At 56.8% G+C, this 24,852-nt stretch overlaps 1 protein-coding gene across 1 annotated transcript; it reads left to right on the forward strand.

Moving 5' to 3' along the window:
• The first annotated feature begins 1,080 nt into the window (after positions 1 to 1,080).
• GHRHR (growth hormone releasing hormone receptor) lies at positions 1,081 to 11,265 on the forward strand. The gene is made up of 13 exons (XM_016222256.2): positions 1,081 to 1,137; positions 1,542 to 1,644; positions 1,767 to 1,874; positions 2,526 to 2,623; positions 3,654 to 3,751; positions 4,449 to 4,581; positions 5,997 to 6,150; positions 6,433 to 6,493; positions 7,062 to 7,131; positions 7,819 to 7,910; positions 8,453 to 8,582; positions 9,414 to 9,455; positions 11,140 to 11,265. Exons 1-13 carry the CDS (start codon positions 1,081 to 1,083, stop codon positions 11,263 to 11,265), a joined length of 1,272 nt encoding a protein of 423 aa, XP_016077742.2.
• The last annotated feature ends 13,587 nt before the right edge of the window (positions 11,266 to 24,852 follow it).

Consider the following 24,852-nt stretch of genomic DNA (forward strand, 5'->3'; position numbering starts at 1 on the left):
CTCATCATTCATGGCCCCTGTCAGCTGTAAACATGTCTAGAGTCACCTGCGTCCAGCCCAGTGAGCTCTGGGGACACCAGTGTCAGCACCTCCCAGGCCCTGGGCCATTGCAATGCGCTTTCAAATCCCCAAATGCTGGGCAAGACCCAGGATATTCAGAACACTGCCTTTAGCTGGTCAACTCGGCTTCCACGTTTTAAGGTGTAAAAGTGTAATAAAAATGATCAGGTAACAAATGTGAAAAATAACTTGAGGGGCTGTGCAGTCCTCGCATCTCCGCCGCTGAGAACGGCCTTGCCCCGTTGGGCATGGCCGGTGCACGAAGGGCTGTGTGAATACCTTTCAGCCTCATTTCTTCCTGTGGCCACGGAGACTTCTGGAAAGACCCTGACCAGTGCCCCCTCAACCCCCGTGAAGCCCAGAGCCCTGACATCTGCAGCCTTCCCCTCACCATCCCACCTAGCACCCTTGTGGGGAAAGAAACCAGGTCCTGCCGATATGACACCTGCTTGGCCCGCCCTTGCAGGTGCGTGGTCACCCTCCTTTCCTCAACTCATCTTCCTCTCCAGAGACCCCACTGACACCCTATCCCACCCAGCCTGGGTCCCCATAGCCCTGAGCCCACCCTCCAGCCCTGGGATGAGGCTGGGATCACCAACCAAGCTGGGAGCTCCCTGAGGGCTGGTCCATGTCTCTGGCCTCTTCTCTGAGACTCCTTGTGTGTGTGGGGGGGCGTCTTTCCACAATGGGCCAGCAGAGTGGTAAAGAATTGACCTCTGGGGCAAGAAGTGTCCTGTAGTTGTCACCTCCCTGGGCCCTCACTATCAGGACAGTCACCCGTGTTGACTTACAAACAGAGAGGAAGGGGGTGGAGGGGCTCAGCCCCTCCCAGCTGGGGACACGGAGTCCCACGCCAGGGCTGGGGCAGAGCTGGGCACAGTGTCCTACAGTCCTGGTGAATATTCAGCTGGTTCTGTCCCCTCTTTTGGCTTCTGCCTACGCAATCAGCTGCCTGGAAAGGGACAGGAGAGGGCCAGGGCTCCGCGAGGCTGGCTGAGGGAGCCCTGCTGAGCTCCCACCATGGACAGCAGGATGTGGGGGGCCTGTATCCTCTGCCTACTGAGCCCATTACCAATTGTGAGTAGCCAGTTCAGATCCTCCTGCTCTGGCTGGGCTCCGGACCCAGGAGCCATGGGGACATAGGGGGTCCAGCTAGAGCCCAGGGGGTCCCACTGCCCTTCCCAACTGTAGGAGTCTCTCCCCAACAAGCAGGTGGCACCGTGGCTTGGAGAACTCTTGATACCTGTGGCCCCTTCCCTTCCCTTCCCTTCCCTTCCCTTCCCTTCCCTTCCCTTCCCTTCCCTTCCCTTCCCTTCCCTTCCCTTCCCTTCCCTTCCCTTCCCTTCCCTTCCCTTCCCTTCCCTTCCCTTCCCTTCCCTTCCCTTCCCTTCCCTTCCCTTCCCTTCCCTTCCCTTCCCTTCCCTTCCCTTCCCTTCCCTTCCCCCACTGGCTTGGTCCATCCCGTTAACTCTTTCCTGCAGGTACTGGGCCATGTGCACCCAGAGTGTGACTTGATCACCCGGCTGAGAGAGGATGAGAGTGCGTGTCTGCAAGCAGCAGAGGGGATGCCCAACATCACCCTGGGTACGGGCCTTGGAGGAGAGGGGACGGCTTCTTACATTCCTTTGCCCCCCAGCCTCACCTCTCAGGATGCGGGTGGGGCTGTCCCCGGGCTGACTCCACGCTGCTCCCACGCCTCTTTCCAGGCTGCCCCGGGACCTGGGACGGGCTGCTGTGCTGGCCCACGGCGGGCCCTGGCGAGTGGGTGACTCTCCCCTGCCCAGCCTTCTTCTCTTACTTCAGCTCGGAGCCAGGTGAGGCGGGGTGTGGCAGGCAGGGAGGGCCGTTTTCACCCGGGGTGCTAGAATGTGGCAGACACATCCCTGGCGGGAGGGCAGGCAGACCTGGATTTAAACAACTTCCTTTCCTTCGGGGTGACCTTGGCAAGTCAGCCTGCCTCCGACCCGACCCTTGGCTTCCTGACCTGTGCCCTCGCAGGGGGTGAGGGTTAGTGAGCAGAGCAGGGAGGTGCTAGACCCAGGGCCTCACTCTCTGGATGTTAGCCGGAGGGCTGTCTGTGCCAAGATGCCCCCAGCTGCCTAATGCGGGGGGGGGGGGGGGCACTGCTCTGCCTCCACTCCCTGGCCTGGGTGTCTGGGGTGGGCAGTCCCCCCAGGAGCAGTCCCCCTGCCCTGAGGACCCTGGGAGCCCAACTCATGACTCTGCCTCCCAAGAGAACGATTCTCTCTGTTTAATAGATGGGGGGACTCTGAGGCCGGCAGGAGGGCCCCAGAATGTGTCCCAGGCAGGACCTGGAACTCAGGCCTTTGGAGAGCAGGCTCCCCTCTCTCTGCCACCTACAGGGGCTGTGTGTGCAGCCTGCCAGGGCTCCCCTATGGCCATGGCTCCCCCATCCCTCCCGGGGTTGGGGGGGAAGCTGCTTCCCACCTCCTCTTGCCCCCCAGGCGCAGTGAAGCGGGATTGCACCATAGTGGGCTGGTCCGAGCCCTTCCCGCCCTATCCTGTGGCCTGCCCGGTGCCCCTGGAGCTGCTGACAGAAGAGGTAGGAGGCATCTTGAAGGCAAGGCCTCAGTGGATGTCTGTGTGGGGGCTGCATGTCCATTGCAGCCAGCAGGTTGGAACAGCAGTTACAGCAGATGCCCAGAAGGTGCCAGTGCCTGGAAGAGGGGTCTTTTGCTAATCTGCTCAAGTGTGGCAGGCGGGCCACATGGCTAGGAGGGTGGGGACGAGAGGGCAGGGTAGGAGATGCACTGGTCACCATCTCCTTGGTGTGCCCTCTCTGTGCCCAGGCCTCCAGGGCGGGGAGTCTTGGGTGGTTCCAGGTGATCCTGGGCCAGCTCCTGCCCCGTCTAGTCGGGCTGTGGAGCAGTGAGCTTGGCTGTGCTGGGGGCAAAAGGGAAAATCCTGCCCAGAAGTGGCCACAGTCACCCTTACTGTAGCTGGCACGCCCCCCACCTCCGAATTGAGCGGGGCTTTTTCGAGGTGCCTCCACGCCCATAACCCCATATCTCTCCCCTAGCCCTGCAGGGTAAAGCATGAGTCTGGCCATTTTTCAGGTGAAAAGACCGAGTCAGAGGGCCCGTGATTGCTCCCATTCTCCTCTTGAACCCCTGTCTCTGTCTCTGGGGTCCAAGCTGGACCTTGACTGATCCAAACACTTGATCAGAGAAGGAGCTTTTCCTTATGGTTGTCGCTGGCTGTCCCCTTTATTTGAGGACATCTTGTTCCCAAGCTGACACGCAAGCTGGATGTCAATAAACAAGCCCAATTTCCTCCTGGGCCTCTATGGTTCCCCAGGGATGCGGCGTTGCTGCTCCCGCCCCATCCAGCCCCGAGCAGGGGGAACGAAGCACCCCTGTCCCCGCCCCTCTGTCAGCAGCAGAGGGTCAAGCAGAGGACAGGTTAAAAACAAACGCTTCAGTTCACGGAGGGAGCTTGCCGTGGTCCCCTTGGCACTCCTGGCCCCAGGTGGGGAGTTTCGGGGGAGAACTGAGACCGTCACCTGCTAGATTGCCGAGCCTCCCTCCCCCAGAGGCACCGTCTCTGAGACTTTCTGTCTCCCCTCTCCCCAGAAATCTTACTTCTCCACGGTGAAGATCATCTACACCCTGGGCCACAGCATCTCGATCGTGGCCCTCCTGGTGGCCATTGCCATCCTGGTTGCTCTCAGGTTCGCACCTGCACCACCCGCTCCAGACCATTTGCTCCCCCCTCCTGGTTATGCAGGAGGTCCCCAGACCTAGGCCACGGCCGTTTCTAGCTCCCCCCTTCCTTCGCCCACGGGTAGACCCTCCCGGGACTCCCGCCCAGATCTACACCGTGGCTCACGGGGAGCTTATTCTATATGCGTGTGCTGCCTGCCTGCTTTCTTCTCCACGCATCTGCAGCTGTCCAAACTCAAAGCCCAGCTCCCACCCTCTTCTAAGAATCTTCGTTGCCTCCTCCATGCAGCCCTTCTTGACTGTTTCAACCCTTTGACCATTGGCCCTTTTAAGCACCCCACTCCCCCTACCAGACTTTAGGGTTTGAGCCCCAGGACCTGGCCTGTGCTGTTCTCTGTCCATGGGGATGAGCCTCGTCTCCACAATCACCCAGGAGGCTCCGCTGGGCAATGTCCTGCTATTTCTGCCTCTGTCCCCAGACTATGAGCTCCCTGGAGGCAGAGACTGGAGTTCTCTGTCCCCTCACCTCTGAGCCCTGGGCAGTGGTTAGTCAGCTGTCCTGCAAGGCTAAAACTCAAGGTCAGCCCAACCCAGTTTAATAACTCCTCAGTCCAAGCCAATTCAGCTCCTCCCCTTCCCCACTCAGCCTCCCACACCTGCCCTCCTCCATCTCCCATCTGTCCCGCACCCCTCCCACCCCCGCAGGAGGCTCCACTGCCCCCGGAACTACATCCACACTCAGCTGTTCACCACCTTCATCCTCAAGGCCGGGGCCGTGATCCTAAAGGACACCACCCTCCTCCACGGCGAGAACACGGACCACTGCAGCCTCTCCACTGTAACAGCCGTGGGTGGGGGGCGCTGGGCGGGGGGGGGCAGAGGCCCGGGTAGACACCTCCAGGCGCCTGCCCCAGCCTGGCAGCCCTGTTGGCTAACCCGGGCTCTGGCATGGCCCCTGCCTTCCCACCCACGTCCTAGAGCTGCCAGTTACGGACCCTGGTGCCCATCCATGTCATTTCCCGCGTTCCACTCCATGCCACGTGGCACCTCCCATCCCATATGCCACCCTAGACCATGCACCTCGCCCAGTCTTTCCTTCCACCCGCCCTCGAGCACAGCTTGTCTGGGATGGGTGTGGGTATGTAAGGGGGGGCCTGAGTTGGTACCTCCCTCCTAGGACACAGAATGCACCAGATTATGGGGGCACCGGGCGAAGGGAGCTGAGAGCTGGGAGAGACCAAGAGGGGCTTCAGGAGGGAGATGGCTTGGGAGCTGGGTGGGCAGCAATGACGGAGCAGGGGAGCGGGGACACGGTATCTGGAAGGACCAGGGTGAATGAACTTGTGCCCAGGAGAACCTGGGGCCTGTCCAAGAAACTGGGAAGCCGTCATGGGGGAGGGGAGGTGGGAGAATTGGAGGAGACTGAAAATGAAAGAAAGAAGGGCGGACTGTGGGGGCCCCGCCCTTAGAAGGTGCTCGAAGGCTGTGCTAGAACTGAACAGACAAGTAAAGAGCAAACCAAGCGATGACCTGAACGAATGAATGAAAGGAAGATGAATAACAATGTCTATTGAGCACTTACGCACGTGCTGGGTCTATCACTAACTGCTTTGCATGTATCATCGCCTTTTCTTTCCTACGTGTTTCCATTTTAGTCCCATTTGTAGATGAGGGACAGTTGGCAATGTCATCAGCTGCTTAGTGGTGGGACTGGGGCCAAGCCTGGGTCATGTGAGTTCAGAGGTGGTGCTCCTCACCCCTGGCAGATGAATGAGTCCTGCAGGGATGGATGAGGGCGTGGATGGGGCATGGTCAGGGAAGACTCCCTGGAGGAAGTGGCCTTTGAACTAGACTTTGAAAGATGCATGGACTTTGGCTGGACAGAGCTGTGCATGAGTCAGTGGTGTTCCCTGTCCACAGCTCTAGGGACTGACTTGAGCTCAGGAGAGATGTGATGAAAGTGAAAGTAGCAGCAATCATACAGTTTCTGTTTAGTCCCTATGGCGAGGCCATAGGTACTGGAAGTTTTCCTTCTACAAATGAACAGCTAAGGAGAAGGGAAGTGAGCCAGCTAATAGGTGGTCAATTTGAACCCAGGGCATCGGATCCCACATACGTGCTCTTAACAGCCACATTATATTACTGCAGCCCCTCTGCGGCAGCCAGCGTGGAGGGGGCCTGCGTGGGGTAGGGAGACTTGAGTGGGCTCCCATGGGTGTCCCAGCTCTGAAGCACCCAGTCCCCGGCCCGCAGGTTCTGTGCAAGGTCTCTGTAGCCACCTGCCACTTCGCCACCATGACCAACTTCAGCTGGCTGTTGGCAGAAGCTGTCTACTTGACCTGCCTCTTGGCCTCCACGTTGCCCAGCACCAGGAGAACCTTCTGGTGGCTGGTTCTCGCTAGCTGGGGTGAGTCCCAAGGGCTGGATTGGGGGCGCAGCGTGGGTGAGGTGGAGGGCTGCAAATGCCCAGGGAGCTCACACAAAGATCCCCTTAGCTCAGTGACAGTGACCAGAGAGGGGAAGGGATATTGGAAGCCCTACAGCAAGTTGTTGGAGGAGGTACCTCTGGGCTCTCGCCTGGTCCCACCTTCACTGTGTCCTGTGCGGTGGGCAGTGGTGGTGGGATGTGGGGGCAGGTCTTCAAGCCAAAGATGTAGACCCCTCCCTCGTGTCCCCTCTTACCCCACAGGGTTTCCCCTGCTCTTCACTGGCACATGGGTGGGCTGCAAGTTGGCCTTCGAGGATGCTGCGTGAGTCTGGGTGACCTCATCACACCTGTCCCAAGTCCCCAGTGGGCGTGGGCTGGACAGTCAGGCAAGGTGGCTGTTCTCCAGGCTGGGGAGGAGGAGCCCGGTCCTGCCTTCAGGGTCCCCCAGGCTGGGAGGGGTGGTAGATGTGGAGGCCGTCCATGGATGGCGCAGGAGGAATAGGAACCTGGGTGGGAAGGGGCCTCAGATTCTTAGGACTTTGGGGCTCAGGGAGAGTTGGGGGAGGGGCTGGTATTAGTGGGGGCCTCCTGGAACAGGGGGAGTGTTGGGGCCAGCAAGAAATCAGCAAGCAGACTGACTTTCCAGAAGCTTATCCATCTAGGTAGAGAGAATGGGTGAGCCCAGCATGGATGGGGGCACCCCTCTAAAAGGGACCCAATTCTCTGAAAGGCAAGATAGGCTGCATGGGCGGTGAGGAGGGGGAGGGGGAGGTTCCAGTGCCAGAGCCAGGAGCCAGGAGGCCAGTAGGTAGAGGGTGGGGAGAAGGGAGGTGCATGGGGTTACCACGGAAAAGGGCACCAGCCTCTGTCCTGGCCTGTCCTCTCCCTAGGTGCTGGGACCTGAACGACAGCTCCCCCTACTGGTGGATCATCAAAGGGCCCATTGTCTTCTCTGTTGGGGTCAGTCCCTGGGGCCAGTGCCCCTGCTTTATTCAGCCAACCTCCCTGGGTCCACTGAGGGTCCCTACATAGTAGGAAACACGACTCCAGGCTGTGAGGCCCCCTCTGGACCTCAATCCTATTGATAAAACCAGGAGGTGGTCTCGACCAGCGCTCAGGCCCCTTCTAGTTCAGAGCTCGGGACCCTTCTAGGATGAATCTGGTGCTCTGGTTAGAGCTCATCTACTACTGCACTGAGAGGCTGGGTGTGCAGGGGTGGGGGGGACCTCTGCACCTGAAACCCACCACCTGCTCCCACAAGGAAACAGGGCGGCCAGGACTGCTTTGCATGGCCTTGGCAAATGTGCCCATTTTCCCAATTTCACAATGGTGCAAAATGAAGGCCAGAGCTTTGTGCCAGAGGAGCCCCTGGGAGCTACTGAATGCAGATGTCAAGGCCTGGCCTCCTACCCTTGGTCCCAGGATGGAAAGGGGAGGGGGACCCTGAGCCACTGCCCTCTGAAGTTGGCTCGTGGGGCCTCCCCGTCTCCAGGATACAGGTTCTAGAGCAATGATCTGTGCATTCATCCACCTGCACAGCCCTGTGTCTCAAGGACTTGGATTTTCTGGTTGCCAAAGAGCCCCACCACATTCCACCAGGGCCACCCCCTGACCCTTGCTTCCACCTTTCTGCACATCTATTTCCAGGTGAACTTTGGGCTTTTTCTCAATATTATTCGCATCCTGCTGAGGAAACTGGAGCCAGCTCAGGGCAGCCTCCACACCCAGTCTCAGTACTGGTAACGTGCACACATGTATTGGGGGATTCTGGGACATAACCGCAGCAGGAGTCAGTGTGGCTCTGTTTTATTCATGATCCTGACCCATGTTCCTCCCTGTGTTCCCAGAGCCCGAACAGATCTGGTCCCTGTCTTCCAGGAGATCATAGGATGGGAAGGATAGAGGCCCCAAACGTCCAGTTACCAGGCCAAATAGACTAATGAGCGTGGGGATCAATTTCTGTGAGAGCCTGCAGGGGGAGATCCTTTCTAGATAGGGGGTGGGGATGGGATATGGTCAGGGAAGACTTCCTGGAGGAAGTGGTCTTTGAACTGGACTTTGAAACATGCATAGACTTTGACTGGAGTAAACTGAGACGAGCATTTGGCACAGAGAATAGCAGGATCCTGAGGCCCAAAGTAAGGAAGTGCAGGGCGCATGTAGGGGGATGGAGTTTGCTGGGTAGAGTTGACATGCGGAGCTGGTGGAAAGTGGAGCAGGCTGGGGCAGGTGGGAGCTTGCGATTCTAGCCTTGGAGCATGAGGCTTCTCCTCTCTTGCAGGCGCCTCTCTAAGTCAACCCTTCTCCTCATCCCGCTGTTTGGAATCCACTACATCGTCTTCAACTTCCTGCCCGACAGCGCTGGCCTGGGCATCCGCCTCCCCCTGGAGCTGGGGCTGGGCTCCTTTCAGGTGAGCCCGCAGGCACTCCTTCCCTCGGAGTCCTTGGCCGGAGGAAAATGCTGCCGCCACAGGCTTGATCGGCTTCATGGTAGAGTGAGGGCTGCTGGCTGGTTATTCTTCCTCCTGGCCCCTCATCTATTTATTCAACTATTTGTCCATTTTCCATCTGTCCATCTTCCTGTTCATTCAACTACGCTGTATCTACCTACCCACCCATCTACCCATCCATCCACCCACCCATCCACCCACTCATCCATCCATCCATCCACCCACCCACCCACCTATCTATCCACCTACCCATCTACTCATCCATTGGTCCATCCATCCATCCATCCATCCATCCATCCATCCATCCATCCATCCATCCATCCATCCATCCATCCACTTATCTATCCACCTACACATCTATTCATCCATCCACCAATCCATTCATTCATCCATCCATCCACCAATCCATCCATTCATCCATCCATCCACAAATCCACAAATCCACAAATCCACAAATCCACCCATCCATCCATCCATCCATCCACTCATCCATCCAATCTATTCAATATTTACTCAGCACCTATCATATGCCAGGCTCTGTGCTCAGTGCTGGGGGATGCACAGATAAAGAAAATCAGAGACATAAGACCAACCGTGCAGATGACAGGCTTGCTATAATGATTACATGAGACAATAGGCTGGCACGTAGTAAGTGATGCAGCTACCTTCCCTTTGTCTCAAAGACCTGGCTCAAGCCACAGCCTGAGGGTGGGAGGTGGGGGGAAAGGTGGCAGAAACACCTTGAGGCCAGGCCAAGCTATTCTGATTGGGTCCTTTCTCTCTGGTCCCCAGGGCTTCATTGTTGCCACTCTGTATTGCTTCCTCAACCAAGAGGTATGTGACTCTGCAGCTATCCTTACTCATCGCCTTCCCTCCCACCCGTCCCAGGGCCTCTATCGTCTGTTCACACTCTGTCAGTCCCAGCTCAGGCCAAACCCTGACTCCTGCGATCCTCTGTAGGAGCCTGTCCTGAGCTTCTGGATCAAGCTGGGCCTGAATGCTTCCTGTAAACATCTTTTACCCCTCCCTCCTCTGGGCTGGGCCACGTTTACTCTCCATTCTGCAAGGGGTGGGGAGGCCTTTTAGGATCAGAAGAGGGATCCAGGGGTGGCTCTGTGTTCCTAAAAATGAACAAAAAGGGAGAGTGGGAGAGGGAATAAGCCAGCCCCAGAAGAAAGAGCAAAGAGACAGAGGAACCGAGAAAGCCAGAGGTAGATAGATATACAGAGACCTAAGGAAAAAGAGTTGGGTGCAGAAACAGGGGGGACCAGGGACACTGAGAGCGAGCGAGAGGGAACATGGAAGAGAGACACACAAAGAGCAGCCCAAATAGGTGGACACGCACGGAGTAGACGGAATAGGCGGTGTGGATGCACATGTAGAAATAGGGAAAGGCGGCGGAGGAGCCAGTTAAAGCATCCCACCCAGAAGGCACCTCGTATGCTTTCCTTAGGACAGGCTTGCTTTGTGGGGAGACGGGGGAGATCTGAGCCCGGTGCCCAGCCAGCCAGGCCCCGCGCTATGGCTCCCTCTAGTGGCCATGGGTTTGTTGCGGGCTCTGCCTTCTGCTGGAGACCCGGGTGCATGTGCCTGTCCCCCAGCTCTGGGGCGCTGCTCTCCCCTCACCTGCTACATCTGACTGGCTCTCTCTCCTCTGATAGTCTTTGCTCACACCCCAGACTCTAGCTGATGGGCCCTGGGGATGCAGGGAGAGGCAAGGAACAGCCCTGGCTGAGGCCGATGGGCCCTGAGAAAGGGGATTCCACAGAGAGTTGTAAAGGACTCTGTGCCAGGAAGCATTGTTGGGGACCAGGGAGTTACATACTTCTGGTGATGGGGAGCTCACTATCTCTATAGCTCTTTCTGTTGTCAGACAGCTCACCTGATGCTGGACAGAAACCTGTTTCCCTTTTGTCTCTCACCACAGCCTAATTCAGCTCTGTCAGGCAGGCCACAGCCTCAGGTCCCTCCACCCCGACAGCCCCTTGGAGATGTGAAGATACAGACATTTCCTCCTGCACCTCCCAGGCTATTTTTCTTTCAGTTGCTCTCAGTCTCCTCAACTGCAGATCCTCAGGCAAAGTGTGGGGTCCTCTCACCCTTTAGGTCGTGTCTGCTGGACAGGTTTCCCAGTGGCCACAGTTCAGCTCAGTGGGCCACAGAAGGGCTGAACCCCAGAGCAGGGGATAATCTAAGCTATTCAGGGGGGACAGAATAGTTATCTGGCCAGAAACTCAAGAAAACACCCAGAAATGTCTTTATCTGGGCCCAGACAAAGGCAGTGCTAAAACACAGAGAAAGGAGCTAAAGGGAATGGCCAGAAATATATACAGGAAGGAGGAAGTAGTATCCTTCAGAGGCAGTACTTAGCAGAGGCTGTGGCCAACCATGGCTTCTGCTGCCCCAGGCACCCCTGTCCGTTTCTCTTGCATGGTCTCTCCCCACACTCTCAGGCCCCTGGGACTGAGTAAAGAGTGGCAGCAGGACCTTTCTAACATTTCCCCCCTTGTCCCTGGAGGTGAGGACTGAGCTCTCACGGAGATGGCATGGCCACAACCCTGAGCTTCTGCCAGCCCGGAGGACTCACGCCAGGTGGACAGTGCCCTTCCGCTCAGGGACTAAGGTGCTGACATCTGTGTGCTAGGCCGGCTACATCCCCTGCCTGGAGTCTACGCCTGAACTTGGGCAGCTACAGATGGTCCACCACGTTCCAGAGGAGTGGGACCAAGGCCACCTGGGAGCCCGCAGTTCACACGGCCACCCAGGCTGGGCAGGGCAGCCTTTCTTCCCTGTCCTGTCCCTGACACTTTCCCTAGGTCCCCGCGTGTCTAATCCAGGTTCCCTGGTTCCTCTGTCTCTGTTCTTCTCATGTGCCCCTTCCCAGCGTCTGGGCCGTAGCTCGAGGCCAGAGGAGCCAATAAACTTGTAGATGAGTAGATCCCCATGTGAGTGGATGCCCCTGCCTCGCAGGTGAGGGATCGGCCGCCTCATTCAGATCTCTGGGGCACGGCGCACGCGTCGCTCCTCAGTCCATGCGACATCACCATCATTTATTTGCCTGTGCAGGGATCTCCTGTTTAGTTTATTTTAACATGAATTCTCCTTTGTTTCCACCTCCACTCCCATTGCCCTCCTCCCACAGGCAAACATTCCAATGTGTTCAACGTGAACATTTGTGTTTCTTGTGAAATACGCAGTGTTTTCGCTCACACACATGCGGCCCGTTACGTGCCTGACACCCTGCTTAGGGCGCCTCTCCCCTTCGCGCTGGGTTTTAAGAGATCTCCCCGGTGCCGCGCGCTCATCCGGCCCCTTGATTTGCCAGCTGTCTGGTGCCACATGGTGCCACCTCCCATGTGTGACCTGCCCTGTGTCCCCCTCCCTCCAGGTGGATGCTCACAGGCCCCTTATGGGCCTGTGAGTAGACGCGCCCCGGTCATGGTTAGAGCTTTTCCTAGTGTGACAGGGCGACAGATGGCGCTGCAGATGCCTGCAGAGTCTCCGCTCCCTCCAGCAGCGCCGCTAACACTTGGCAGTACCCAGCGTTTTAACGTTTGCAAGTCAGACGGGTGTAAAGTGGCATCTCAGTTGTTTTCATTTGCATTTCTCTGGTGACTAGTGAGTGAGCGGCTCTCCTTGGGCCTGTTAGCCTTTTGGGTTAATGCTTCTGGAAATGGCTTAGGTCCATCCATTTGTATATTTTCTTTTCGAGTGGAGCTGAGTCAGTTCTAGGTCTCTCTCTTATGTCATCTCCATTGTGTGCCTTCTTGTGCCCCCGGCCTGATGCGGCCCCTGATGTCACACAGCGTCATGGTCCATCCCTTGCCCACCCTGTCCCTTGGCAGGAGGGAGGAAAATGAGGGAGATTTCAGGACAGAGAACTAGCAGAAATGGACACTGAGGTCAGAACGAGGTCTCTCCCTTTCCTGGTCTACGCAAAGCAGATCTCCCTGCACGCTTGGCCCCATTCCCTGGCCCCAGGAAGCCCTCCCTGCCATCCCCTCTGACGGACACCCTCCTGCCTAGTCATGGAGTCCTAGTGAAAAGAGGTGCGGCCACAGGAAACCCAAGGTCACACTGGGGCCGTGCTGCCCGACAGCCCAGCACCTTCCTGGCCACACCAATGTCAAGGTGCACCCCAGGCTAAAAACCCTATCGTGCGTTCCTTCCTTCAGCCTCGGATCACGAGAGAAATTCATACTCATTGCGGGGCATTTGGGAGACAGAGAAGGGGTTAAAAAAGAAAATAAAAGTCATCCCCAACCTCATTACCCAGAGACAATTACCATTGATATTTTTGTAGGTTTTCTGAAAACATTTTTTCTGTACATTTTTGAAACATCTGGGATCATATGATATTTATAAATTTGTGTCTTGTTTCTTATGCTTAAAAGTAACATACACAATTTAAAAATGGCCAATGAGTCCATGAAGAGATGCTCGATATCATTAGTCATTGGGAAAACCACAGTCAATGACAAAACCGCAGTGAGATACCGTTTCACACCTGCCAGGACGGCTGCAATGAGCAAATGGGCAAAAACAAGAGTTGATGAGGGTGTGGAGAAATCGGCGCTCTCATATGTTGCTGGTGGGAGTGTCGAAGGGTGCAGTTGCTCAAAAAGCCTGGCAGTGCCTCAAAAAGTCCACCAATGGGTTCCTGTAGGGCCCAGCAGACCCACTCCTTGGTGTGCAGGTAAAAGGACTGAACCCACGTGTCTATACAGAGACTTGCACATGAGTGTTTATAGCCGCATCACTCGTAATTGCCAAATGTCCATCGATTGGTGAATGGATGAACAAAATGAGGCATATCCACGCAGACTATTATTCTATAATAAAAGGAATGAAATACTGACACAGGGTGCAATATGGATGAGCCCAGGAAACAATTCGCTAAGTGAGAGAAGTTAGCCACAGAAGGCCACATAGTGTGTGGTTCCATTTACGTGAAATGTCCAAAATAGGTAGATCCACAGAGATAGACGATAGATTAGAAGTTTCCAGCTGGTGGGAGGAGGGGGCATGGGGGCTGATTGCTGACGGGTACCGGGCTTCTTTCAGGGGTGACGAAATGTTCTACAATTAGCTAGTGGTGATGGTCGCACGCTCTGCGAACGTGGTAAAACCACGGAGTCGTGCACTTTAAACAGGTGAAATTTATGACGTGGATTATATCTCACTAAAATTGTCACCAAAAAGAGTAAGTGGATGGCTGCTGCAGAGCACTTGCCAACCTTTGTTCTGCTGCGTAATTTGTGAAGTCTGTATATGTTTTTTATTTAGCTAATAATTATGCATCAAATCTATCGGTGGAGGTTGCTCCCAATTTTTTAAATAAATAGTCGTGATTAACTTTCTTGCATACAATTCTTCATGTGCATCTCAAAGAGATAAAAATTCTGAATGAACTCTGAGACCTACAAATTTTGAGCAGATGTCATTCGCATGATAAGTCTTTTAATTCCTGTTGGCAAATTGCCTCCGGGAAGAGCTGGCCCAGGTGTGTCGGATAAGCCACGTAAGGGAGCTGGTTTCTACATCGTTAGGATCATTAATGTCTGTCAGCCTGATAGGGGTGTTAGTGAGTAGTTAGCAGTCAGGGGTTAGTGTCAGTTGGTAGTTAGAGGTCAGTGTTCGCAGTGAGTTCGTGGTGGTGACCAGCAGTAGCAGTCCGCTCATGCGACTTGTCTGTCCCTTCCCTAGAGGCTTCATCTGTGGCTGGGAGTTGGCTCCTTGCTTCGTTCTGGTTCAACCGGAGCCTCCAATTCCTGCCCTTGTCTAGTCTCTTCCACTGAGGCTACAGTGAGGGTTCCGGGCCGGTCCCTTGACTGGCAAACCCCACCCTCCTCCAGGGGCCCAGCACGCCCCTGCGCGGCCGTAAGGAGTCAGTCAGTAGGTGACTTCCAGGACTCTTCAGCGGGATGTGGGACCGCCTGCAGTGGGGCCGTTGAGATGAGCAATGCTCAACTTCGCCACGAGGTGGCAGAACGACCCGGCCGAGGACCCTGGCGGGGCTGACCGGTGCTCCCTGGCTGAGGCCCAGGCCCTGGGCAGGGTTCTGAGCAGAGCAGGTCCCCCAGGGCCCCTGGCTCTGTGCAGGGAAAGCAGATTTCCCATCGCCCACTGCAGCCTCCTCCTGGGGCCTCCACTCAGGTCCTGGAAGGAATTTCCTACAGGGAATGAAGAAACTTCCCTCCCGTTGTGGCCAGCCTGTGTTCCTCTATGCTGCCAGGAGGAGGCAAGAACAAAAGCGAGGGGCCCGTTTCCTGTCCCTGGAGAGCCCCCAGAAATGTCAGGGAGATCCCTAGGGATGAGTCATAACCTGGGTGTGAATAAGAACAGGGATGTGGGCTCAGACTCTCTGGGTGGTGGAAGCTCAGAGGACAGGGTGTGGGTGAGGGCAGGAGCAACCGGGGAAGGCTTCCTGGAGGAGGGGACACGGGCTGGTTGTATAGACCCTAGAACCCCACCAGGCCAAGCGCCACCCTCTGCTGGGCAGGAAGCGGGAATATGGCAGATCTCAGCTCGGGGAGCACCGCTTGCAGGTAGGGTCTGGCAGGAAAGGATGGTGGGCGACACACCCAAGCTTTGCCTTTCCCGAGAATGCCCCTGGCCTTTCTTGCTGGGGCTCTGGGCTCTGCTGGGCCACCCATTCATTCACTTACTAAGTAGTTCCTAAGTCGTTGCTAGAGCCTAGAAACACAGCTGCCGACAACTCCAGAACATTCGAACTCAAGAGGCTGAGGGTTTGGGAGAGAGCAACAGGTGGAAGCCAGCGCCAGGTGGAAGTGAGTTTTTGGCAGGCGTGGTGGTGAATGAGTTTGGCCTTTCGGGACCACCGCGTGGCGTGTCTGGTGTTCCGTCCTCAGTGTTGCTGGTGTGAACAGCTGCGTCTGCCACCTAAAGCGGTCAGTGGGAAATTCTCCACAGGGGTCTCCTGGTGCGGGGTGGGCGCCCCTCCCGCTGCGCTCCTGGGGACAGGTGAGCTCCCTCAAGTCCCCCGTACTCGGTGCTTCTGCCTAAGGCCGGGAGGGGCCTGCTGCTGCCGCTGGGAGCCCTGCCTCACTTCCTCCCCGCCCTGGCTGCTGTCCGCTGGGGGGTGCGGGGGGGGGGGGGGGGTGCGGGGTCTCGACAAGAACCAACAGGTGGGGAGGAGGAGTGGGACCAATAGGAGCTGGGCTGCCTTCAGAGGTAGAGCCAGGCTTTGGAAACCAGCAAGAAGCCGCAAACCGCAGATGTTTGGGATTTTTAATTTATTTTTTGACAGTCTGTTCTGTCTCTTCTGTGTGAGTCTCTTTGTGTGGATATTTCTCTTCTGGCACTCTCCCTGCTCTGTGTCTCTCTGCGCCTCTCTTTCTGTGTGTCTGTGTGTCTGTGTCTCTGTCTCTTTCTCTACCTCTCAGTATCTCTCTCTGTGTCTCCCTCTCCCTGTCTCTCTCTCTGTCTGTCTGTCCCTGTCTCTGTTTCTCTCTTTGTTTCTGTTTCTGTCTCTGTTTCTTTCTGTTTGTAAGGCCCCAGCCTCCAGCTGTGAGAAGTGACAGAACAGCCCATCAGCAGCTGGCCTGTCTCTGTGACACAGGACATCTGGGTCCTGGGGCTGGTGGAGGGTGGCTGGAGCTTTTCACATGCATGCAGACGGCCAGCTGCCCCAGCTGTCAGAATTCTCCTCTGGTTCCCTCTGCCCACCCCCTACAACCGTGGCTTGCTTTCTCCCCGCCATCTCCCCCCTACCCCCAGACCTGTAGGGCCTGTAGGGCCATTCTAACCCAAACGTCCCTTCCAGAGACAGGGTGCTGTGTGTGTGTGTTGGGGGGTGGTCCTGGGGATGGCAGGTGGACGACATAACCCAAGTTCGCAGATCCCCCTGTAGGCTCCCCCAGGAGCGGGTCAGGCAGGCAGAGGGGATGGAGTTGAGGGGCAGTTGTTTCCCTGCATCGAGGTGTTGCATAAGCATCCGCAGCCCTGCGCACATTCCCATGGTTACCGGATGGGAAAGGCTAGTTGCGGTGGCATCACCATGGTACCCATGTGGCCCACAGCACTGCCAGGCACGGTGCTGGCACGGAGCAGCTTTGGGCTCGCACTGGACAGATCCCTGCCAGGCAGGGTCCCTCCCGGGCATCCATGGGCCAGAGGAGTCAGGTGGGAGGCAACCAGCCCCGGGCCAGCCTCTGCTCAGCCCAGCAGCCATGGGGACAAACTTGCCTCCCACACCAGCTGACTCAGCTCCGGCCAGCCTGAAGCTCAGTCCTGGCCTTGACCCCAGGCCAAGCCCCAGCCCCATCTACAGCCCCAGTCCTTTCTGCAGCCCCTTCCTCAGTCTGAACTCAGGCCCAACTGGAGCCCTAAATGAGCACAGCCTCGGCCCTCAACTTGGGCCCTGCAGGAATCTTGGCTTTGACTGTGGCCTTTGCCTTAGTCTCATCTCATCTCCTGCCGGCCTCTCGCCAGGGCTGGGCCCCGGGGACCGCAGTGAGTGGAGGGGAAAACCGGGAGACCTCCGCCCTGCTGTTGGGGCATGTATGCCTGCTGAGAACAGGGGCTGTGGGGGTCGAACGTCGGGGGTCGGCGTGGGGCAGAGCAGGCAGAGAAGTGCCCTGGCAGAGACGGTGGGGTGCGGGGCCGAAAAAGATGAGTAGTATTTGAAGAAAGAAATGATCTGGAGGAGGAGCTGCTGCCAGAGCACATGACTATTGGATTGAATTAGATCTTTCGAAAAGAGAAGATCTGTGCCTGTGGAGGTTTCTTGGGATTTCGCTGTGTTTTGCTCGAGCACAGGAAGTGGCCCGGAGGACAGGGTCGGGGTAGGTTAGCAGGGCCCTGTGAAATCCCTCAGGGGGGGCCTTGCCAGGCCCTGCCAGCAGCCGGGTGCGAGGCCCTCCACCCAGGGCACACATGAGACTCCCACCCTTGTGCCCCTACCAAGCCCAGGCTCCGGGTGCAGCCGTCCCCTCGACGGCTCCACGCGGGTGTCTGGGCATCCCTCCCATAGCAGGCCGCAGGCCAGCTCCCCTGCTGGCCCCCCAGTTCCGTGAGTGTTAACCCCACCCGCCCAGGGGTTCCTGCCCGACCCCAGGAGTATTTCCTGAATCTCCATTAGGAGGTTCAAGCTCAGAGCCTGCCTTTGCTACGGCCCCCGGGCTCCGGCCCACACGGCGGGGGTAAAGCCAATCAGTCCGGGCACTCAAGTTACTCTCCTGAGCGGGCAGGGCCCTGCGCGGCCTGGGTCAGCCGGCCCCCCAGCCTCAGCTTCTGCCCCTCCTCGCCTGTGCTCTGCCCTGGCCACACCACCTTCTCACGCCCCCAGACCCCCACCCTGCCGCCTGTGTTCATCTCAACACAACTGTCGCTGGGAACGCTCTTTCCCCACCGCTCTCCGTGACTGCGGTCCTAGCCCCAATCCCCACTCCATGCCACCGCCTCAGAGAGGCCCACCCTGACCTCCCCGTGACATCCCTCACCGCCACTTTGCATTTCCTTGTTTGATTTGCCACGTGTAATTAGCAGTAATTACAGCCAATTCTCATTGTTCACGGTGGTTATGCCCTATAAAGCCGCCGTGAACTCTGAGCGAGCAGACACAGCACCGCAGCCCCCGGGAGAAATCCAGCCTGGGGTTCCTGAATGCCTGTGTCGCGACATGTCTGTCCACCCATTAATTCACAACCGTGTGTGTCTGTGTACAGACACCTTATTTAATACACAGGTGCTCCTTGACTTACGATGGGGTTACGTTTGGATAAACCCACCACACGTTGAAAATATAGTAAGTCGAAAATGCATTTAACACACCTAACCTGCCGAACAGGATAGCGTAGCCTCCTCGCCTCCTTTAAATGTGCTCAGAACACTTCAGTTACCCTACAGTGAAATACCCTTGAGTTTCATCTCAAGAGCCATTGCCTTCCTCCTGTCACCACAAGTAGGAGCCACAGATGGGCGTTTTGCAGACCACGATGGGACGTGAAAATACAAAACACAATATCCAGAAATGCTGACACCACCGGGCACTGTAGAGCAGGGGCCGTTGACCCTCGCGGTGGTGGGGCTGACGGGGAGCTTCGGCTCACCGCCCCCAGCCAGTGTCACGGGAGAGTGTCATACCACATATCGCTAGCCAGGGAAATATCAAAATTCACAATTCAGAATTCGAACTATTGTAAGTTAAACCATCATAAGTCAGGACCGTCTGTATATCATCGATGCATTGACAGTGAACCCAAGGCCAAGGCTACACCCTGTGATTGAGTGAAGCTTATCTAACACGTATACTTTCCCTATAAGGCCCCTCACCGCCTCCCTGCCCTCAGGAACACTAGACAGCACTTCAGCTCTGCGCTTAGGGCCGCTTTGAATCAACAAAATCGCCACCAAAAAGCCCCCCAAGGAGAAAAAGCTGGCCCCACAAAGACCACAGAAAGGACACCAGTTCATAGCGTGGGAGCTGGAACAGGGAGGCAGAGTGTCGCCTGTGGGACCTCAGCTGGGAACACAGCATCGGGCCACTCGAGCTCTTTACCACTCTGTGCGTGTCGAGGACGACTGACCACTGAGTGCTGCCTTTCGGGGGACTAGCGAGTGTCAGATGGCGGCAAATTCACGAGCGTGGAATCTGCAAGTGATGCAGACCAGCTGCATCCTATATGTGCTCCTGTGTATTGGCAGGCCTCCCTTTATCTTGCTCACTGCTGGCCCCGGGGTCAGGGTCAAGGTTCACAGATGTCTCATGAATATTTGTCCATCCACTGACCTGCCTCACACCTACACACTCAGACCCCCCAGTCTTGGGGGGCCATGAGAAAGTGGGTGTGGCCAGGACAGAGCACAGGGGAGGGAGGTGAGAGAAGATGAGGAGGGGAGAGAAGGAAGATTCTGCAGGGGGGCGTAGGTGAGAGCCCTGGTCCTACAACCTTCCCTATCCCTGTCGTCTCCCTGCGTCAGGCCCGTCATCCGTCGCAGGGAAGGTAGAGCGCCTGTGTGTTGCTTCAAGTCCCTCCTGCAGGAACGGGTGTGTGTGTGGTGTGTGTGCAGCCTGGCTCAGGTCCCCTGGGTCCTACTCTTGGAAGATGTGTGTGTGGGCACGTGTGTGGGCACGTGTGTGGGCACATGTGCGCATGGGCCCCAGCCCTGCCCGGCGAGGCCGCTGGCTTCCCAGCAGCTGCAGTGCCGTGCATCGACAGGGCCTGTAATCACGGAAAATTACCCGGCGCAGAACTAAAATTAAGGCCCTGATGCTGCCACCAGGCCGGTTTACAGAGCGAGCGCCCGGAAGAGCCTCGGGGGAGGCTGTGCTGAGAGCTGGGGCTCCCGGGGAGGGCTGGGTGGGGACTGGGCGGAGAGGCCACGGAGGGGGAGGACAGTGTTGGTCACGAGCCTGCGAGTGTCAGGCACGGCGCTGGTTCATTCCATCTTCACGGTGTTGGGTTCTCGCAGCGGCCCTGCAGGGTCGGGACCTTGCCAGTGGTTCCCGTGCCAGACCTGGCCTCACAGAGATCGGGTAGCAAGCGTCAGGGCATGAAGCTGTGACTAGTGGAGCTGGGCTATGAACGCAGGGCTGTCTGACTCCAGGGCCAAGGCTGTGGGGCAGAGAACTTCCTCTGCAGAGGGCAGTTATGGGGGACACTCATCCGTGTCGCCTGAGCTGGGCTCTCTGGGTCCCTACCCCTCAGTCTCAGTGAGAACCTGGCTCAGTGGTGTGAGGGCCGTGGAGAGAGACAACCCAGAGAGGCCCCATATGGCATATGTTGGCACACAACCAGGCTGGCCTTGAACCAGCAAGCCCCTCCATCTGACCGAGCAATAGAAATGTTAATGCCAGGGACTTTTCTAGATCACCCCCCACACACACACACACACAGAACCCTTTGAGGAACTACCATCATCCCATTTTATAGGCAAGAATACTGAGGCACAGAGAGGTTAGGGGGGTTGCCAATGGCTGTAGAGCTAGGAGTTCATGGAGCAGAGTTTGGATCCAGGCAGTCTGGCAACAAAGGCTCTGCGTTAACCACCATGCTATATTGCCACTCTCCGGTCCCCAAGTCCCTTGGTCCTTCCCAGGCCAGATACACACTGTGCAGTCCGTCTGGTGAGCGGCCATCTGGTCTCTTCTGCCCAGAGACAACCCCCCTGGCCCCCTGCAGGTGCCTCTGCTCTACGGAAGGGCCCTCCTCGAGAGGGTCTGCAGCAGCCTCTCGGGAGCGTCTGCCCCGGGCCCTCTCTCCAGGTCTCTCAGCGGCCCCGCAGGGACTTGATGAGGACAATCACGCGGCTGTGGACACGCTCCCCACCAGCCCACACAGCCCTGAGCCAGGCTAACTGCGAGCCCCACCGCGTTCCAGACCTGGGGCCGTGCTTCACATGAGCTCGTTAATCTTTTTTATGTGTGGGTTGTGAGCAGCATTTAATAATTTTAATGAAATGGAAGAGAATCGAAAGGAGAGTGCAGCCCAGCTAGTGAGGGCGCGTACTGTTTCATGAAACTTTAATTCCCATTTTGCATATCTGCGCATGTTTATGTGGCTTCTTAATGAAAGATGCGTTTCTCGCTGTGGGTGAAGCAAACCAAAAGTCTGGAAAATGGTCCTGAGGGTTGTGCCTCACTTCTCGTGTCCTATTTAGGTTCTTGCATCAACCCAGCCAGCCTAGGTTTCCCATCATGCTGAGCCCAGAAGTCCCCCGGCCCTCACCGTGGAGCCAAGCCCAGGCTGGGGGCCATGCGGAGAGAGCGGTGACCTTACTGACTGAGCGATGATAAAGGGACCACTGTGCCATGGATGCTCACCATGTGCCCGGCTCTGTGCCAAGCACTCAGCTTGTACCATCTTTTAAGTAGCGTGTTCTTTCCATTCCACAGATGAGGAAACTGAGGCTCCAGGAGCTTCATCTGCTTGCTCCAAGTCAGGCAACTCATGCACATCGGAGCTGGGTTCAAATCTAGGTCTGGATGGCAGCCAGGGAGGTTCTGATCACGGGTAGGCAGGGGCCAGATGTGCTCTGACCCTCCCACCCCACCTCCATGTCCATCTCTCCCCCCTCCTGTACCCCAAGGGGGCTCCTGCCAAGGTCCCCTGAGGCCCCTCCCCCAGGGGCCTGCAGGACTCTGGGGTCTGTTTGGAAGCAGCTCTGTGACCCCGAGGCAGTGTGACTCCGGAGGCTCCCAGGGAGCTGGGAGCACGGGGTGGGGAGGACCAGCGTGAGGAGAGCCTGGACCCGACTCCAGCGGAATCTGTTGAGCAATCCTGGGCTCGCGCCGGCTTTCGTTTCTTTCCTTTCCCTCTCCCCACGCAATCCGCAGCTGGCGGCCAGAGGGCAGGAGCCGCATTTCTTGTGCTGCGGAGGGAGCCACACTCCTTCACAGAGCCGCTCAGAGCCCAGTAAGGCTGCCCAGGGCCTCTGGCTTTCTTCCCTCCGCCCTGACCCATGCCCCCCACCTAGGGCACGGCCCTCACAGCTAACAGGTCCCTTCCACCCCCAGCCTCTCTCTTCTCGGAGGCATGACCAGAGTGAGCACTGAGCTTGGAGTTAGTTGGACCTGGATTCAGAGAGCAATAAGGCGGCTATCCCTGCCCCGCCTTCCACAACAGTGTAATCCCAAATAAACCCTAATATCTGCCACACTCTCCAGCGGCTCCCCGTTTCCCTCAAAGTAACTCCAAGGGCCTTACGGTGGCCCACACAGGGTCTCGAAGGCCTGGGTGCTCTGTTACTGGCCCCCGCTTCCTTCTTTCCTTCACTTGCTTGGCTCCGGCCATGCTGGCGTCCTTGCTGTTCCTGCCCCAGGGCCTTTGCACTTGCTCTCTCTGCCCAGAGCAGTCTTCCCGCAGATACTCACACCAGACGTGCCTTATGGCATGTATCTTATGCCATGTCCTCCCTTTGTTTTCTTTTTCATGGTACCTGCTGCTAAAATTCTGCAAGACTTACGTATCTGCCTTGTTTATAATCTCTCCCTCCAGCAGAACGTAAGCTCCATGAGGCGGGGGTTTGTTTAGTTTGTTCAACTGTGCCCAGCACAGAGCTGGCGTGGGAAAATGTGTGTGGAAATGACTTGAAATAGAATGAAAACACATGTAAAGAGGTCCAGAATTCTGACTTCCCCCAGGGCTTCTCTGAAACTTCCGCATATAATTCTCTGAAACCAAAGTCATCCAAAGGAACCTTTCTTTGACGTTCCCGTGTGGCTCTAGGCCTTTCTTTGGGTGGGATCCAGCTCAGATTCAGGGCCTGGCCCCACCTGTTCCCTCCTCGGTGCCCAGTTCTGTAAATACAGCTGTGAACCAGCGAGACACACCCTGCCCTCCTGGAGCTCACAGCCCAGTGAGGAGGCTGACAAGGGAACAGGAAACAATGACATGAGTGTGACAGGGAAGCACCAGGGATATGAAGCAGGGACAGGGAGAAGAGCTCGTATGGTGACACCTGTTTCCTCATGGTGACACCAAGTTTCTAGGTCACCTTGCTGAGATCAAATGAGATGATAAACCAGAGGACACTCCAGGACTGGAAAGTGACACTCAGATACAGGCTTTTATTGCTTTGCTCTCGCAAAGAGGCGGGAAGGCAGGGCAGAGATAGCAAACCCATTTTACAGATTTTGCCATGTTTATCCTTTGTCACGTGTCACTGCTTGCTCCTTTCCCAAATGTCAGCCCCATCCCGAGCTCCTGAAGGCTGGGACCCTGTCTGCTTCACCTTGCCTCTGTCCTGCCTCTTCTCAGCAGAGCCCAGGCCTGGCCTTGGTCAATTTGGACACTGGGACTCAGAGAGGGAGAGTGACTTGCCACACAGAGAATCAGAGTTTGGGCCAGGCCCAGGCCCAGGCCTCCTGTCTCCTCGCCCTAGTCCCTTCCACGGCCTGATGGATGTTATCTGGAGGCCCTGCCTCCAGCCTGGGCCGCCCCAGAGGATGCATGGCCCCTGACCCTGCTAAGCCTTCATGCAGTCCTCCAGCACCATCGGGGCCACCGATTCAGGGCCCAGGGCCTTTGGGGGCTGGCTGGAGGGGTGGGAGTCAGGGCAAAGCCAGTTCTCACCGAGGCCTTGTAAGCCTCCACCAGGGTTCCCTGCTGCCTTGTTCCCTCTCCTTCTCCCTCCAGAGAGCAGTCTGGGGGGGATGACCGCCCACCCTTTTGGGCCAGTTCTCCCAAGGCTCAAGAATATGGGTCTTCAGGGCTAGAGGGGCTGCCATGAAATTCAAGGCCATACATCTTTCTGCCATACTATAAAGGGGGAAGCTAAGGCCCAGAGAAGGCGAGAGCCTGCCCTGGTCCCAGGGGCCCAGAGGTAGGGCCAGGTCTGGAGTCAGAGTTCGGTGTCTGTGCTTTCAGGACCTCTGGTATGTTCCCTCTGGGTAGTATCCTGGACTCCTGGTGTCTAGCTAACCTTGCATGCCTCCAGTGACAGGGAGCTTACTACCAACTGTGCTTTCTCTTGATCTCTCTCTGTTTCTGTTCTCCTGACCTTTTTTGAACCAGGCCTTAGAGTTCAAGTTCCCTGTCTTCCCAGCTGGTGCTCTTAAGGACCCTCACATGCTGCTTGTCCCTCCACGTTTACAGGGCTATTGTGTCCCCCTGGTACCACTTCTCTAGTCTAAACAGCACACCAGGGGCCTGAGACCAGGTTTGCCCATCCTTGTTTTCATTCAAACAATTTTTTTGAACATGTTCTCCTATGTACCAGATACTTGTTCCAGGCACCCGGGGTATAGACACGTAAATATCAGAGCAGAACAAGACTTGCATGGTCTCTGATGTAGCCTCTCCCTCTCCATTACAGAGCCGTGTGCAGCTGCGAGACCGACAATGAGAAGGGCAGACAATCAGGGCAATAAAGAGACACACACAGAAAAAGTATTCAAAACAGAAGTGCGACGAGGCACACGGAAACTTTACAAACCGTAGGCCCATGGTTAGCCCAGGTTCCTCTGCCAGGAAATGACAAGGCTGCCCTTTGACCCTCTGCTGCACTTGGAGGCTGAGGAGCCCCTGGGAGCATCTGGAACATCTGGTAGCCGTCATCTCCCACGGAGGAAGCCTGGGCCAGGGCTCACTGGGGCCAGGGGTGGGGCCGGGAGGAAAAGCAGATTCCACAGGCCTCTTCCTGCTCCCAAATCCCAATGTCACTGCCAGAGCCAGGGGGCCTGGCGCTTCCCCAGCCTCCCCACAAGACCCTTCTCTTCCTGTCTGCAGCTCTGGCCTCTCAGAGGAGCCCAAGTCCATCCTGTGCA

Source organism: Miniopterus natalensis, chromosome 10 (assembly GCF_054644295.1).
Source record: "Miniopterus natalensis isolate mMinNat1 chromosome 10, mMinNat1.hap1, whole genome shotgun sequence".
NCBI lineage: Eukaryota > Metazoa > Chordata > Mammalia > Chiroptera > Miniopteridae > Miniopterus > Miniopterus natalensis.